Source organism: Aptenodytes patagonicus, chromosome 1, assembly GCF_965638725.1.
Source record: "Aptenodytes patagonicus chromosome 1, bAptPat1.pri.cur, whole genome shotgun sequence".
In the NCBI taxonomy this organism is placed as follows: domain Eukaryota; kingdom Metazoa; phylum Chordata; class Aves; order Sphenisciformes; family Spheniscidae; genus Aptenodytes; species Aptenodytes patagonicus.
Genome location: NC_134949.1, coordinates 126,341,992 through 126,359,077, shown reverse-complemented (window position 1 = coordinate 126,359,077; position 17,086 = coordinate 126,341,992). Strand labels below are relative to the sequence as shown.

The 17,086-nt window shown below is 41.8% G+C and overlaps 1 protein-coding gene across 5 annotated transcripts in view; it reads left to right on the top strand.

The window, feature by feature from the left end:
* Positions 1-15,829, top strand: part of TMPRSS2 (transmembrane serine protease 2) — a 28,051-nt gene extending 12,222 nt beyond the window's left edge. For 3 of the 5 annotated variants that reach the window (XM_076354326.1, XM_076354335.1, XM_076354317.1), the window contains 14 exons: positions 279-436; positions 1,678-1,748; positions 2,605-2,800; positions 3,117-3,200; positions 4,650-4,769; positions 6,627-6,756; positions 7,833-7,943; positions 8,784-8,827; positions 9,557-9,731; positions 11,411-11,586; positions 12,598-12,693; positions 13,568-13,710; positions 14,280-14,432; positions 14,625-15,829. In XM_076354326.1, coding sequence (XP_076210441.1) covers positions 1,734-1,748; positions 2,605-2,800; positions 3,117-3,200; positions 4,650-4,769; positions 6,627-6,756; positions 7,833-7,943; positions 8,784-8,827; positions 9,557-9,731; positions 11,411-11,586; positions 12,598-12,693; positions 13,568-13,710; positions 14,280-14,432; positions 14,625-14,636 — 1,455 coding nt within the window. In that variant the 5' untranslated portion in view covers positions 279-436; positions 1,678-1,733 and the 3' untranslated portion in view covers positions 14,637-15,829. Of the gene's footprint in view, positions 1-112; positions 146-278; positions 437-1,677; positions 1,749-2,604; positions 2,801-3,116; positions 3,201-4,649; positions 4,770-6,626; positions 6,757-7,832; positions 7,944-8,783; positions 8,828-9,556; positions 9,732-11,410; positions 11,587-12,597; positions 12,694-13,567; positions 13,711-14,279; positions 14,433-14,624 lie in introns of those variants that run through there. The other 2 variants (XM_076354343.1, XM_076354352.1) reach the window with 2 other exon arrangements.
* The last annotated feature ends 1,257 nt before the right edge of the window (positions 15,830-17,086 follow it).

The window sequence follows — 17,086 nt, the reverse complement described above, 5'->3', positions numbered from 1 at the left end:
AATAGATTAACAAGAACTAAATTGGGAGTGATGGTTGAAAGCCAGTTAAGCAGAGATATTTTTCTCCTCAGTTCATTTAAAAACAAACAAACCCCAAAAGAGTGAGGAAGACTGTCATCTGCCAATTTGCAAACCCTTTCAAATGGTAATGTAAAAAATATTTGGGTTTTTCTTTGGTCGTAGTACCTGTTGGCTTACCTCAGAATCACCACCTAGTATTCTTCTGTCTGCTGTCACTAAACTTCCTAATGCTTTTTTTCCCCCCCCCTCCTTTTCAGAGAAGAAGGAACAAAAATATCTTCCTGCAACTTGTTACTTGTCTTCTAAGTCTGGTTAGAGCCACACTTTCCGACTCTGCTGTGAAGAGCTGGGTAAGAATGGATGCGACATAAAGCAGAAGTCCTGAATCCTGAGTCACCAATCTGATGGACTTACTGTAAGTAGGAGTAAGACTTGTTTTTCACCTGTCTGCCATGCAATTAAGCGTTTAACAGTGCATTATTATTTACTTTTTTTCTGATGGTGCTAATAAGCAAATACCAGAATCAGCCTTCCTAAACTGTCACAAAGTATTGGCACGCTCAAGGCGCCAAGCTGCCGTTGAAATCTGCTTCAGTGACATTTGCAGTTCAGTTTTGGGTGAGATGACACCTTGGTACAGGTTCTAAAACATAACCTTATACTGCGGGCTGAATTATGCTGTGTCGTACTGCAGCTGCTCTTTATAGTCATGGCTTTCCACAGGGGTCATGGCAGTGTGCCTGCGTGCAGGGTACTGCTCTGCAAGCTGCAGAAGGGTATTTCTCAGTGCGTGACTGAGGCACTTCCTAGGCTTTTTTTCATGTAGAGTAACTTTATGAGAGGACTCAATAGATTAAATTATTTATTAAAATGATTGCTTGTGGAGGTGTATAACTGCCTATTTTAGAACTGCGGCAGCAAACATTTTGTGTTTCTTGTGTCTTTGCTAATCTGTGGTTTTACTTAATGTTAATGTTTAACTTTAAAATAAACTGCTGTATGCTTGAAACATTGGATGTAGCTCCTCTCTTTCACTCTATTTGAAAAACTTTCGTATTGGTGTGGCATATTGTTTCCCTGCCGTGCTTCTCTCCCTGTTTTTGGTGGGGTGGCTACAACACACAACTGTGTGCAACGCGGAAGAGTGAGAAAGATGTGGTTTGTGGGGCTGCTAGCTGTGGCGTTATCAAATGAGCTGGTTGAATTTGTATTTCCCGATACTTTGTTCATGTTCTTGTTTCTGTGTCATAAACCTCAGAGCGATACATGAGTAAGTGTTGAGAGAGGCAGGAGGACCTGAACTTGGTACTGACACCATGTGGGTTGCTGCCAGGATATTCTTTAACTCTCATTCTGTCAGCAGAGTGAGCACTAACTTAATCTTCTCGGTTTGTGTGGCGCTCGTGTTAATGAATAGTTGCCACTATATAATCCTCAAGGTTGTATTGAGAGGCTATTGAGATACGATTTCATGCTGCACCTTAATTTGTATCCGCTCTTGAAATACGTCCATATTTTTTTTTCCTCCCAGATTTGGCATTTTTCCAAAGAAAAAAACGACAAGAAAGGTGGACAAAGCTTCTGGTTGTGATTGTTTTCTGTTTTGTTTTTTTTTTTTTTTTGTGGTTGTTGTTTTTTTTTTTAATATATATCTAGGTTCACGCTTTACTTCCAAACACTTGAATTGTTTTGGTACTGCTGACAAAGGAAAGATGACCTCTACTGTAGTAAGTAAACAAAATATTCCCCTCTGATTTTTTTTTTTTTTTTTAATGAGGTTTTATTTCTTTACAAGTAACAGCCTATTGAGTGATGTCCTGGTTAACAAGTCTTTTAAAATGTGGAGTATTTGTTGTGTTTTATTTTCTGCAAAAAGGGAAAGATATACTGTGAGGCAGGTGTAAGAGGCTTGAATTAAGTAGCGTTTCAAGTGCTCAAATACTCCTGGGAGAGATTTACACTTCTAAAGGTTATTTTGGAGGGATAGATTGGAATGGCTTCTAACTAGTTCTTAAAGCTCTTCCACGATAAATATTCCACAACCTGCTGTAGGCCAGTGCGTTTCAGAAATTGCTTGGTATACCTGGTGTTGTCATAGGACAAAACGGGGCAGTAAGCATTTATGCTAGAACCAGACAACTGCACACACAAAGGCTGTTACTCATCAGCATTTCTTTCAATGACAGTACTGCCTAAAACTGTCCTTGCTGCTTATTTCTACCCTGTCAGATGTTCCAGTGCGATGGCTTGTGCGGCCAGCTGGAGGGCTGGGCTCAAGAATTCTTCTTAGGTTGAGTTACTTCGGATCAGGAAACTGAGCTCTTCATATGCCTTCCAGTCTCACTCTCTGTTATTTTTATTATTCAAAGTGTGAGGTATTAGGCATGTACTTTGAATCTCTTTCTCCATGTAAATTGGAGTCACTGGTATGTGTATGCATGCATGGTATATTTCTGCATTGGCAGAATTACTTAGTAGGGCTCTGAATGTAAATGGCATTTGAAACTTATTTTGTCCTAATTTCAGTCTTGCCTGCTGTTTTTCATTTTCTCCTGTTTCCTTCCCCTCAACATTATCATTTAGGGTCCACCGCCATACTATGAAAATCATGGCTTTCAGCCAGAAAATGTCTATTCTGCCAGGCAGCCAGTAGATGCTAACCCGTATCCACAGTACTTCTCAACAAATGCTCCATCAGTGCCAAGCTGTGTCCCAAGGGTTGCTACCCATCAGTCGAGTAGGCCAGTAGCACGTTCATCTGGGAGAACATGTGCATTAAGTAAGTTTTGTCGGGATTTCTTCTAATTTTAGACTTCAGGTCTTCCAAAGTAAGATAACAAATAAAAGGGATCTTCCCTTCCAACTCCTGTATCGAAGAAGCCACCTTCCCGTGCATGAAGAAGTAATAGCTGGCTGGGATGCCAGTGTAACTGGACAGGAACCTGGGCAATTTGGAGGAAGGGTGGTGAAATGGAGAAAAGTCTGTCTGGCAAAAAATGCCTGTTTTTAATGTCAAGGAAATAGATGGTGCTGGTGGCTGGAAATTAGCTTATTTGTGAACCTAACTTCTCTTTTTCTCCTTGCTTTCATCTCAGGTGTGAAGAAAACCATAGTCATTGTATTATCCATTTTACTAGTCATTTGTTGTGCAGTTGCTGCTTTCTTCATCTGGTATTTTGGTAAGAAATTTTTTTTTTTTGGTTCTGAAAGCAAAGTTGTATTAAACTTTTAAAATTAAAAATATACATTCTTATTTTCCATTTTATGCTGAATTAAGGACAGGAAAGTCTTTGTTACCTATCTCCTGAGAGACGAACTAATATTGCTTTCTAATGGCTCCGTTTTGTTTGTGTGGGTTTGGTTTTTTGTTTTGTTCTGGTTTGGTTTTTTTTAATGAACAATGCTGCTGTCACTTTCCTTTCCCTTCATCAAGTAAGTGTTTTTGGCATTAAGTGATGTCATCAGCTTTTTGACTCTTCTGGAGCGGCTTATTCAGGTGGCCTCTCTGGAAAGCTCCAATCTATTTGGCAAAAGCTGGTGCAGTACAACTGTACAGCACCGTAGCTGTTAGTGAAGAGCAGTTTGACCTCTTACAAGGGTCTTTGCACTGGGGGATAGCTGGCAGGTGACTTTGCATGGCCAACACATTCTGCAGTGCATTTCATTAGGGAAGTCACTGCTGAGCATCCTCTCTGAAATGGAACTCTGTTCCAAATTTGAACTTCGCTTAATTTCAAGTGAAGGAAGAAGATTGAAGTAAATTTGTATACCTTAACTGCGAGAGTGTAAATGGTCAAGATATGTTTTATTTTAGTAAAATGGGATCTCTCTTGGAGCAGAAGTAATTCACGTCCGTTTATTTGTTTCTGTGAGGCTTTTGCTTTGAAAGTGTGTTAATGTGTGAGCCCAGCCTGTCTCACCACTGTAAGCCATACCACAGATGATACGTTTGCCTTGGAAGTCGTCCCCAACTGGGGTGACCGAGCTCTGAAGCTGGGCTAGAGCAATTCTGTTCGGCTTAGGTGAAGTTTGTCCTGTGCTATCTTAATTTCCCTTTCAATGAAGGCCACTTTTCAAAGGAAACTAAAAAACAATTTGCTATGTTTTTAGGAGCCTCTCCTTTCTGTTCTGTGCAAGAAAAGAAAGGAAGAGAGAAGGGAGTTCATTTAAAACTATTAGGATGACACTTTGTGTTCTTAGGGTTTGGTTTTTTTTTTACTCACTTTGATTTATACAGGGTGAATGTAATCTTGTTTTAAATGGCAGCGAAAGCAAAAGGATGCAGTTGGAGTAATCGCTTTCTTCCTCCTTTTCTGTTTATAAGTGTTATGCTTTGTCAGTGTAAAACTGACTCCTTTCAGACAACTTAATGGTGCTTGCTTATTCAGGGGGGGCAGGGGACAAAATCCAGTCAGTTGCATCAGTGATGTAATCTCACAAGCTATGTAAAGGACAGAGCAATACATCTTCTGTTGTGTCAGGCTAGGTCTCCTCCCATCTCTGAGTTTGAGCTCTTTCTGATGTTTTGCTCTATCAAAGTGGAACAGTCCTTAAGATGAGAGTTGGCAGTAGTCACCTGAGGCTAAGCTGATATTCAGCCTAACGGCTGTGTTGCTCTCTCCCCGCAGTAGAGAATCGTTGTCTCGACTCCTTAATAGAGTGTGGATCTTCAGGAGTGTGCATGCCGCTCTCGCAGTGGTGTGATGGAGTGAGCCACTGCCCTGACGGGGAGGATGAAACCCGGTGTGGTGAGTGCCGGCAGTCAAGGGGGGGGGACCTTCAGCCAACTGCAAGAGGTTTTGAGCAAATTGCCTTGTCCAAATCTTGCCTAAGTTACAATAGGGCCATTTTAGCCTAAGTTGTATCTCTAAAATGCTTGTCCTGATTTCGGCTGGGATAGAGTTAATTTTCTTCCTAGTAGCTGGTACAGCGCTGTGTTTTGGATTTAGGAGGAGAACAATGTTGATAACACACCCATGTTTTAGTTGTTGCTGAGCAGTGCTTACACTAGCCAAGGACTTTTCAGCTCCTCGTGCCCTGTCAGTGAGAAGCCGGGAGGGGGCACAGCCAGGACAGCCCCTGGGACATTCCATACCATGTGACGTCATGCTCAGTACATAAACTGGGGGGAGTTGGCCAGGGGGCGGTGACTGCTGCTCGGGAACTGGCTGGGCATCAGTTGGCGGGTGGTGAGCAATTGCATTGTGCATCACTTGCTTTGTATATTCTTTTATCATTATTATTTTTATTATTTTGCCTTCCTTTTCTGTCCTATTAAAGTGTCTTTATCTCAACCCATGAAATTTTTTTTTTTTTTTTTCTCTCTCCGATTCTCTCCCCCATCCCACTGTGGGGAGGGGGGGTGAGTGAACGGCTGTGTGGTGTTCAGCTGCCTGCCAGGTTAAACCACAACAGTGGTTTAGGATGTTTGAGCACTTTGAAACCTGTGTCTAGATATTCAGTTTGTTTCCAGTCCGATTGAAAAGCTGAAACAAAATGACTGACTCAGGGGTTTGAGGTGGCTTAACTTTGAATCAATTTTTAATATATTACCTTTTAATTTGAATGGGGTTTGTGCAAAACAATGTAACATTGTCTCTGGAATGAATAGTCATCGCTGACTTCTTAGTAGAACTTCAAGTGACAATGCAAATCTGGTGGTCTTCAGTCAGGCTCGTCTTTTTCCACATATTTTGCATTCCTTGTTCTCCCAATAACGCTTCAACTACTTCATAACTCCTTTGTGTACGAAAGCCTGGTCTGGTCAGTGCTTCCAACTGAAAAGATGCCAAGGGAAGCTTTAGTGCAGAGCTGAAGGTGGAAACGTCCGTTCCAAAGGTGTGGCATCTTGTTTCTAACACCTGTGCTGTGCCAGTGCCACTCTGGAAAATTCTGGCTGTGCTCTTACTATCTCTCTGGGAACTTTTATTCTGCACATGCCTCATGCAGGGTTAGCATTTACTGGCATATGCTCTAAAGCTGTTCCTCTCCATTTGGTTGAATAATGGGTTTTTGGAGAAGCTTGTTCAATCTGTTCTTTTGCTTAAACTATTTTATATTAAATTCTTGTGCAAATAAATACATAATGGGGCATGTAATGTCAGAACTAATTGCTCCTTGTTACATTCTTGCTCTACAAGCACTTGTCTGAAGAAATTCGGTGTATTAAGATATAACATATAAATGTAGTAGAATAGATTGTATGTTGTTTATACACAATATACAATATATTAAGAAATGTATGATTGTGTAGACGAAAGATAAGAAAAGACTGGCTATTGCAATCTTTCACAGTGGGAGAAAGTGAAAGAGAATTTTGAGCATAAAAGCTGAAATGAAAAGATGAACACTATATTGTACACTTGCATTTTTAAACTGGTAGTTCTTAAATTGCCTTACACAAAAGAATTAAGTCATTGCGATATTTCTATCTACTTGATATTTACTCAGAATTTGAGTAGAAGGCAGCATTAAATTAACACCAATTCATACATACAAGCAAATATTATGGGTACCAATACTTTTAAGTAGAGAAAGAGCAGTAATATAGCATGTGGTGTTCTTGGTTTCTTTTTTTTTTTTCCCCTTTCTTCTGTTTCTGGCAGTTAGACTTTTTGGACCAAACTTTATCCTGGAAGTTTATTCACCTGTCAGCAAATCCTGGTATCCTGTTTGTCAAGATGACTGGAATGACGATTATGGGAAGATTGCATGTAAAGACATGGGCTACAGTGTGTAAGTCTAACCTTCGTCAGTGTTTGCACATACACAGAAAGGTTAAAATTTCCATCTTGCCGTTTTTAAGAATGTGTATCTGAAACAAAAAGCAGTTGGTGATCTAGTTCTTGTGAACCCAGGTGGGTCTGATTTTAACGATGGTAGCTGTTACAGAATCAAAATGAAACGTTGCTCCAAGTAACGGGGTCTGGCACGCATGCAGTGGTTACTCAGTGGGGTCACTTGTATCTAATACATTCACTCCAGAGCTCACTTCAGTTAGTAGCAGATCATTATAATTGCTCAATAACATCCAGTCTGACTTAACCTGTCATCACCAGTATTACTGGAAAGCCTTGGTCTTCTGAGGACACAAGTAACACCAGCTCACGTGGAAGATTGCCATAAACATTCGTGGCCCATATTGCTGCCCACGTTCTCCCCATGTAACGCCGTAGCCTAAATTCTTCTGCGGTTGAAATACTTGATGTTGCCTCTCTCTGATACAGTTGGCAAATGCTGTCTTCTGATATGTGTGGAGTAATGGAGTGAATTTATTGCCCAGGCAGGCAGAACTTGTCTGTGCCCACGCTGCGTCGTGGTGCTCTGAATTAAGGCCTCTGAACCGGCAATGACCCCAGTAGTTTCAAGTCCAGTAAGACAGCCCAGCAGCAACTACACAGAGCTGGTCCTCAGCTAGAAAGCCTGGCAGAACAGCAGCACGTGCTACCCGTGTCGTCCCACAGAAACGTGGCTGTCACGACTTACTGGACCTGAACTCTGCTATGCTGTGTAAATGTACCAGCAAAGGCATCTCTTCATCTTGCCCTGTTTCATGAGGCTGAAGATTCCTACCGTGTATGCATATTAGATAAAAATACTATTTTAATCTAGTAACTGTTTGATGGGAAACAGAACTTGACAAATGTTTAAAGAACCTGAGTCTTTGGCACTGTACTACAACACTGGCATTTAATTAAAAAAAAAAATCATATTTTTAGTGGTGTTCACGTCAGAAGCTCTAGCTTGCACAGTTTATTGCTTGTTTGAAAACTGAAACTACTGGGTTTCATAATAGACTTTCTGTTTTGCAGAGATACCTATTACTACAGTCGAGGAGTAGCAACTGAAGTCAGCTTTAAAAGCTACATGAAGCTGAACACAAGTGCTGGGAATGTAGACTTGTACAAAAAGCTGTATAGCAGGTATCTTTGTTTAATACAAAATTCTTTCCTTTTATCAGCGGTCTTTTTAGCTGCTGTAAGAGATGTAGCTTCTGCCCATAGCATAATGCAAACACATTTTTCAATGGGGATTGTTAGAGGGAAAGAGACTTTGTTTTTAATCTGATTGCAGCAACTGCTCTCCCTTCTATTTAAAAACACAGCTGTCATTTTTCCATCCTTCCTCTCCTCTTTTAAAAGCAAAGATGTCCCATCCTGTTCCCTCCATGTTGTCTAGAAGATTGCCATGTCAAAGATACTTTTCTAAGGCTCTTTGACCATCAACAGGAGTTTCTGTACGGTGACAATAGCTACCAGCTGTAAGACATTCACAGCAGCTTTTTTTTTCAGTCACATGAACACACAGCATGCAAAATGGATCTTTCACTGTGGAAAATATCACTTTTATTCTCATTAAACAACTCTGAAATGTCTAGTTTCTAAACCTGTAGACTGCCATGCCTGCAAAGTTCCCGTGGCTCCCTTGTTTAGGTTCTTCTACAACTACTTCATAAATCAGCTCAACTTTTTCTCATGCTGTTCTTCATCTTGCTCCTCAATAGGCTTACAAACCTTTTGTACTGGTGACTGCAGTCTTCCACATGACAGTTTTGGCGAATGCAAGAAATGGTGGAGGCCAGATGGTTGCTGGTAGGGTAGATGGAGAGAGTGAAGAAAGGAGGCAACCCTCAGCAGGAAGATGAGGGTGAAGGCAGGGCATGTAGCTGGAAAGGGTAGGAAGCAGCTGGAGGGTGAACTTTGCTCACCGTTTGCTTCACTGTGTGCCTAAAATCCTGTTTGTTTTTTTTATTTCTATTGCAGTGATTCCTGTGCATCAGGAAATGTGGTTTCTTTGCGCTGCATAGGTAAGTGACCGTGTTTCTCAAACTTCTGCTTGTTCATGCTTTGAAATGCTCTGGCTGGGAAATCCTTTTGAATCTGCATAAATAATTACCATCTTTTGAGCGGACGATGATTTAACTCTGGTTCCCAAGTTTCAAATGGTGCAGTTTAAGGAGCAGGGTGGGAGAGGAGACAAGGAGGATGTTGGATCCCCAGTTGCTTTTGTCTTTGCTGCCACCGGTTCCTTTAAATGACTTGCCTGTGGTGAAGCTCTGTAGCCCTTGCCCAGCAGCTGTGGTGGGCTGTCTGTGGCGCATCTGCTCTCCAACACGCGGCCATCGGGTGGGCAGTGCATTCCTGGCAGTGATGGCTGTCATGAGGTGACTCCTGGCTGTTGTCTGTTTTGTTGCACAACACAAAGGTGTGTGTCTGTGTGGCTTGCCAGAGATGCTTGAATACCACACTCAAAGGTGTAATGAACCACTGGTTTATGGTTTGTGGTGAACCGAGGGCAGCAGCTACCAAATACTCAGCTTGACGTTTGCAATGTGAAACGGGGTCTAGGCTATGGGAGACTCGGGATCTTGGTGTCCAGGGCAGGGGCCCAAGCTGCGGCGTATCGAACGCCAGCAGTGCAGAGGTCGGAAATGGTCTGTGCTCCCCTCTGCTAGCGAAGCCTGAGCTGCAGAAGCCATCTTCCAGACCAGCTCGCTCTTTAACTAATGCCTGTGTGTGTGTAACTGACTCCTTAGACTGCGGCCTGTCCACTAAAAGCGTGAACATTATGAACAGAATCGTGGGTGGCAGCGGGGCAGCGCTGGGGCAGTGGCCGTGGCAGGTCAGCCTCCACGTGCAGGGCACCCACGTCTGTGGGGGCTCCATCATCACCCGCCAGTGGATAGTGACGGCGGCACACTGCGTGGAAGGGTGAGTTTCTAAGCCTGTAGACTGCCATGCCTGCATGGGCGCCGGAGTGACCGGCTCGTTCGTTCATCTCTCGAACGGCGATTTTTCTTGCTTCAGGCTGAAAGGCATAAATTTACTTAAGTATCCCAACTTTCTGCTTTAAAACTGAATTAAATACCATTCCTCCCCTCCTCCCTGCCTTGAAGGCACTTGCTAGGTACAGTATTTTATCTGTGTAGCAGTATGGTTTTCAAGTATTAAGGGAAAATTTGTTCTGGAGGAGGCTGGCTGCAGATCATCTGTCTGCTTTCTTCAGGAAGAAAATCTTATTTCACTTGTTAAAGGTGGAACTTAAATTGGGCAGTGGTGTTGGGCATAGCTACCCACCCAACTTAAGAGGTAAACTCAAGGCACCAAACTTAATGCCAGAAAGTACAATGTTTTCATGAAGATGTTGAATTACTCTGTGAGGAAAAACAAAGAAAAGGGAAAAAAGAAAAAAAAAAATCTGAAACTCTCAAATAAAAATCCCAAACTCTCAAATATCGCACAACTGTAGATATGATCAATTTAAAGATGCCTGTGCCATTTATTTCCTCATATCTTCATGCCACAGGGTAGTAAAGCCGAAGTCAGTATTAAATGTAGATTTATACCTATCCAAGCAGCTCTTTACGTAGGCATCAACAAGAAAAATAACTGGTGCTTTGTACATTTTTAACCTATAAAGGAGAGTTGAGGGTGCTGTGGTACCTTGTGTATAGTGGCAGAATATGTTTAAAAGGTGGTCGCTTCTGTTGGAGGGAAAACCCACTAAGCAAAAACATTTTAACGGCTGGTTGGCTGAATCATGGTTTGAGGCTACGCCAAGGAAAAATAACTTTGTCCTTAACCTTGAGAAAGGAATGTATTTATTTTTTTGTGATGACCTTATCCCTCCTTTGTTTTCCTGATTTGAGCTCTGTAGTATGCAAAAGCTTTAGGAATGGCAACCAAGCTGTAGCTGGCACAAAACTGGTTTTCAGTCTTGACTTTTATTTTTGGAGGGGGCATGACTTGCAAGCACTACTGCCTTGGCAGTTCTCATGGAGGGAGTTTTAACACTTGCAGAAAGTTTTTTCCATTGGGCATTTGTAAACTGTGCTGGAGCACAAGAGACTACTTAAATTACATCTAGCGAGAATGCTTAACATTTAAAAAACCCCACCAAAACCCAAAAACAAACAAAAAAAACCCCACTTGGCATTTTCAAGATAGTGAAATTCCTTCACTAGATCATGTTTTTACTAATTCTGGCTTCTGCTGCCCTTGCGTGCTTTGGGTAGTACATGCGAGTGATACCACTGACATGTGAGACCTCAGAAATAACTGCTTGATCCCTCAGCCATGGAAATCAATAGACTTCAGTGTTGCAGTCTCAGACTATAATTTACTGTGCTGAGTGACTAAGGGGATAGACAGTGATACTTAACCCATTTCAAAGATTTTTTTGGTATATTTATGAGATTAGAGTCAAGCTTTCCCAAAGTTAGATGTCTTGCAATTTGTTTACCTTGTTCTTCAGAAATGGTAGTCAAATGCATGTGCATTCTTGGTCGCACATGCATTTGACTACTGTTTCTGAAGACAATTTTTTGAAGGTCATAATCTGTGAGTCGTTGCCAGAGAAGCAAACCTTCTAACCTTTCTTTTTTCTGTAGACGATTTTCTGACCCGTACAGTTGGAGGGTTTACGCTGGGATTCTGAATCAGAATGAGATGCTCTTAAGAAATGGATACAGAGTGCAACAGATAATTTCCCATCCGGATTATGATACAGATTCTAAAGACAATGACGTTGCTCTTATGAAGTTAGAGACACCGCTGAGTTTTACTGGTATGTATTCTATTCTGCTCTTCTTAAGGCAAAAATCTAATGGCAATGAGCACATCTTTTAAAACTTCTGGAGTTCATCAAGAAATCCTGGTAGATACTTGCGGGAAGAACACAAAGTGTGGGTAGAGACTCCTTAGGGACAGAGACAGGGTGGAGGTGGAGGCAGGGGGCACACCCTCTGATTTTCTAAGTAGGATTACGTGGTAAGGGAGTTTGGGATCATCTCAATAATCTTATCTCTTTTACCCCAGAATGCTGTATGGTGCTTAAGTATTGCCACTCCTATATGTGCAGACTCAGGATGTAGTGGTGGAGCAGCTGATTAAACCCTAAACCAAGTTACATGAAATAACTATTGGGAAAACCAACCCCAAAACCAAGCGTTACAAGAAGTTCCTTAAAAGTAGATGTAGGTTGTTTGTAAGCAAGCAGTAAAAAATAGAGGACAAACCATTATTTAAACTTGAAGTGCTTTTTGTGTACAGGTCCTTTATATTTCAGTGCATCACTCTAAAGCTACTAAAAGTAATCTGGAGGGCTCCTCTGCTGCTGAGAGCAGGGAGGTTGTCTGTTTACCAGGTTTTTGTTTCATGCTTCTTGTATATAGGCATTGAATCCTGCTTGCGTTGTGATTATTTTCAGCAGGGTTTCGCAAAGAGGATGCAGAGAGGTAGCTGTCAGAAGTTTTTCTTCCTCTTTGTCCTCTATTGATCAGAAGAGCTGGTGTTAATTGTTCTAGTTAGCCTGATGAATTGAGCTAGAACCATTAACTGTGCTTGTTCCTCACTTTGAGGTGAAGATTAGGTAGCCATCTGGGAAAGGGCAGCTGGTAAGCTTTCTGCTGCTCCTGCATCGCACAGTATTGCTTATCTGCAAGGAAGGTAAAGTACAGAGAAAATGCATGGTGTGTATGTATTTAAGTGGTGGTCATGCTGAGATATTTCATATGCATTTATTTTGAATTATGTCTGGACATCTGGGATTACAGATGTTACTGTGTTTGTTTTGTAGATACCATACGGCCGGTTTGTCTGCCTAATCCAGGAATGATGTTCCAGCCTAATCAGCAGTGCTGGATATCTGGGTGGGGAGCAGAGTACCAAGGAGGTAAAGAGTGGTTCTGGAATATTTTGGTCTTCTACATAAACCAGTCCTCTTCGGTGTACAAATAACCATTGCATGGGCTGATTGGGCAGTTTTAGCCAGATTTGTTGATACGCTATTTTTTCACGCATTTTACAGCCCCTAATATTTACACAGGGCATTCTTGTCTCAAAGCAAGTTGTGATGTGTTGCATTCAGCAGACTGCAAAGGAGCCTCAAATCAGTACCAGGGGCCAGAAATACTCACACAGGAAACAATTCTGTGCCCCTGCTAGCAGGGCCATCTCTCCTGTAATAAGGGTAGCTGTATGCCAAGGCAGTCCCCTGTGGACATGGGAAAGGGCAGGAGCCTGTCCTGTCCTTTCCACCACCTCAAGCTAAAATAGCATGATGCAAGTAAATTTGTAAGAAGTGAAAAGGAAAGGGAGGAAAGGTTTCTTTCAGTATGAGAAGGTACTGGGCGGGGAGGGGGGTGCTGGGGAAGCTGGACCCTGAATATGGGAATTGCTGGCAGCTTGCGCTGGACCATGAAACTTTGGGGAGGTCCTCTTCGCCTCTTGCAGACTTCATGTGCTTTTAATAGCCCTGTAGATAACACAGTTGATTTGGGGCTGGAGTAGGCAGGTAGGTGCCATGTTCTCTTTACTTGCACTGACAGCAAAGCAGGGTAACTCACTGACCTCTTGGAAGGGAGTTTTAATGTCACAGTTGTCTCTGTGCGATGGACCATACATCTTAAGTGTCCATCCCGATGTTTCTAGTAAGTTTATTTCATCTTGAACAGTGCTAGCTGCTGGGATTTGTAATAGCAACGATATATGATGCTTGTTCTAATTTTGCCTTTGTATCTGTGTTTTTGTGCATGTTTCAATTTTAGGTAAAACATCAAATAACTTGAATTATGTTATGGTGTCCTTAATAGAACGTTCTACATGTAATTCTGTCTATATCTATAATGGCATGATTTTGCCTACTATGATCTGTGCTGGATATCTAAGAGGAGGAATTGATTCCTGTCAGGTAATTATTCCTAATTAACACCTAATAATGATCTGATTATTTTTGTGGTCTTACTAGTAGGCTTTTTTAATCATCTATTAATTGCAAACAGATCCTACGCAAAAAACCAAAACAGAGTAACATTTTGGTTGGGCTTCTGTTTCCTTTTGTGGTGCATCCCTTTAAAAGGGAGAGCTTTTGTTTCATCTTCTGAATGGCTGCCAGTGCCGAGTTCTCACTAAATACCCAAAGAGGGTGAGGCAGTCCTTTTTAATGCTTCAAGGATGTTTTGTTATCTGGTACTTGAAAGTGAATGAATGGTCTTCATAATCACGGCGATAGTTTAGCATTATGCTTGCAAACAAGAAAGTCAATAATGCCAATCTCGTTTAGTGCTTTGGGCAAACGATTTTCATCCCTATTACAAGCAGTCATCTTTTAATACTGTAATTGCCATCGCATTTTGTTTTAGTGACTACCTTGAAATGGTGGTTAGCTTTTTGTGAAACTTAACCTGTATTCCTGAAGTGAAATGGATTGTGTCTTTCCTGGTGGCCAGGTCACTAATAATATGCTTGTATTTTGTGCAGGGTGACAGCGGAGGTCCGCTAGTAACTAACAAAAACTCCGTGTGGTGGCTGGTTGGAGATACCAGCTGGGGAACTGGCTGTGCTAGTCCCAATAGACCTGGAGTATATGGGAATATGACTGTGTTTACAGATTGGATTTACAAAAATATGCAGGTAAAATATTTGGGTGTTCTCAATAATTGTAAATGTCCCAAATCCTGAAACTTGATTTTATTTATAAAAATAAATAAATGTGACTTGTCTGCTAATGAAGGTATTCTGTTGAGAAGCATCCAAGTAATTGGTAAGATAGTCTGTCAGCAGAACTTGAACCTTTGTTTTTTGTTTTCTTTCTGTTTCAAACAGGCAAACAGATGACAATGCTGTCTGTCCTTCTTGATGATCGATGTTTCTGAGAACAAGGATAAATGAAGCCATGGGTGCCTGGGATATTTATTCACTTTGCAAATGATTTTTTTTTTCCTCTTTGAATTTTCTTTTTAAAAATAACATGAAGGATTGCACACTCGGTTCTGTGCTGGCTACAGTGACTGATCTTAATCAGTGAAGGATATCACAATGAGCACCTTTCTTCTTGTGGTGCGTGGCAGAAAGTCGTTCTGTCGTCTGCTTGCTGAAATGTCTCTTTAGTTGAGTAACTTTCGCTTGATAATCAGGTACAGGATTATAATGGCAGTTTTAATCACAATTTAATTTAAGATTTTCGTAGCAGGATGCTGAGACGGTTTAGTAGTGTTTTAAATTAAATGTTAAGTAATGTGAACGTTGAATCTCTGAGCTGCTGGTTGGCAATTTAAAAAGAAATGAATGTTTTTTGGTACATATGAAGGGAAGTTTTCATGCACTACGGTAGAGGCATAGAAAAAAAATACTGTATATTCAGGTAGTTAAAAATCCTCAGGATCTCAACACAACAGTCATCCAAGTCAGATTGTTCGAAGGGAGACCAGTCTGACTGTCTCGATAAGTAAAAGTGCTGTTCTGCCTTAAGCTGCTCTGAACCCAAAAAGGGCAAGACCTGCTGTCACTCTTGATGTAGGCTATGGAGAGGGATGCTCCAGAGCTGTAGCAGGAAGCGGTGAGTTAGGTGTCCCGATGGCGAGGTCCCTGGCTGCAGCACAACAAGGTTGACTGTTGAACTCTCCTGGCTGTGAAATGCAAAGGGCAAAGTTTTTCAGTAAGGCTGTGTTGCAAGCGACAGACCTCTGACTGCAGACACATATACAGAGGCTGGATGTTTTGTACAAGGAGACACAAATCTGCGTTTCTGCGTAACCAGATGAACTACCTCATTTATTAAATTCGGCTTTTAATTCCTTAGAGCTCTCCTTTATGTATATGCATGTATGTTTTTAGCAAAATGTAATTAATATCAGAGTGCCACCTCAACTAGGATTTTGAAAAGAATTTATAATCATAGTACAGAGGATCAAAAAGCCATACCAAGTCACTTTTGTTAAGAAGGATAAATCTTTTGAATGAAATGACTCTACTAGTCTTGTTTGAAATGCAATTATCTTGCATGTAAAGACTGCACCAAATAAATATTTTTTTTTTTTTACAAATAGTTTTCCTTAGTAGTGGTTTATATCTGTTTGCTTGGATTTTTTTGGAAGCAGTTGCTGGATTCAGTGTCTGAAGCGCTTTGAGAACCGGATGTAAAAAAAAAAAAAAAACAAAACCCAAAACAAGCCAAAAAAACAAAGCAAAAGAAAAACAACACAAGAGGGTGATCCAAGAGATTGTTTTATTTCCAATATTTCAGGTCCTTAAACAAAGCCAGGGAAAGAGAGCTGGATGTCCAGGAATGTTGGATGTCTTTAGTGGCTGGGTCTGATGAAATCACTTTGACTTCTGAAATTGAATTAAATAAGGAAGTTTAGCCTAAAGGCAGTGGGTCAAGGGAGTCGCACCCTATTTTGTTATTATTTCTCATGCTGCCTGAAGCAATGTGTACCTGCCTCTCTTCTCTAGGTGTGAGACAGGGTGTTTTCAATAGCACATAAACATCAAGCGCGCCTTGGGGGATACCATGAAGTAGTCAAGTTTAAAGTACTTTCAAAATAGAAATTAAATAAATAAAGTTGTTATGGTATCAGGCTTTTTTATGCCTTCTGACCTGCAGCACTGCAAGTCAATAGTAGCAAAACAGTATACTGAAATGTGGAAAACTGGCTGTAGTGCTAAACAGGGTTAAGAACAGCCAGCATGGCTTCACCAAGGGCAAGTCCTGCCTGACCAACCTAGTGGCCTTCTATGATGGAGTGACTACGTCAGTGGACACGGGAAGGGCTACAGATGTCGTCTCTCTGGACCTCTGTAAGGCCTTTGACATGGTCCCCCACAACATCCTTCTCTCTAAACTGGAGAGGTATGGATTTGATGGGTGGACTGTCCGGTGGGTGAGGAATTGGTTAGGTGGTCGCATCCAGAGGGTAGTGGTCAACAGCTCAATGTCCAGATGGAGATTGGTGACGAGTGGTGTCCCGCAGGGGTCCGTATTGGGACTGGTACTGTTTAATATCTTCATCAGTGACATAGTGGGATCGAGCGCACCCTCAGCAAGTTTGCAGATGACACCAAGCTGAGTGGTGCGGTTGACACGCCAGAGGGACGGGATGCCATCCAGAGGGACCTGGACAGGCTCGAGAAGTGGGCCCGTGTGAACCTCATGAGGTTTAACAAGGCCAAGTGCAAGGTCCTGCACCTGGGTCGGGGCAAGCCCCGGTATCAATACAGGCTGGGGGATGAAGGGATTGAGAGCAGCCCTGCTGAGAAGGACTTGGGGGTACTGGTGGATGAAAAGC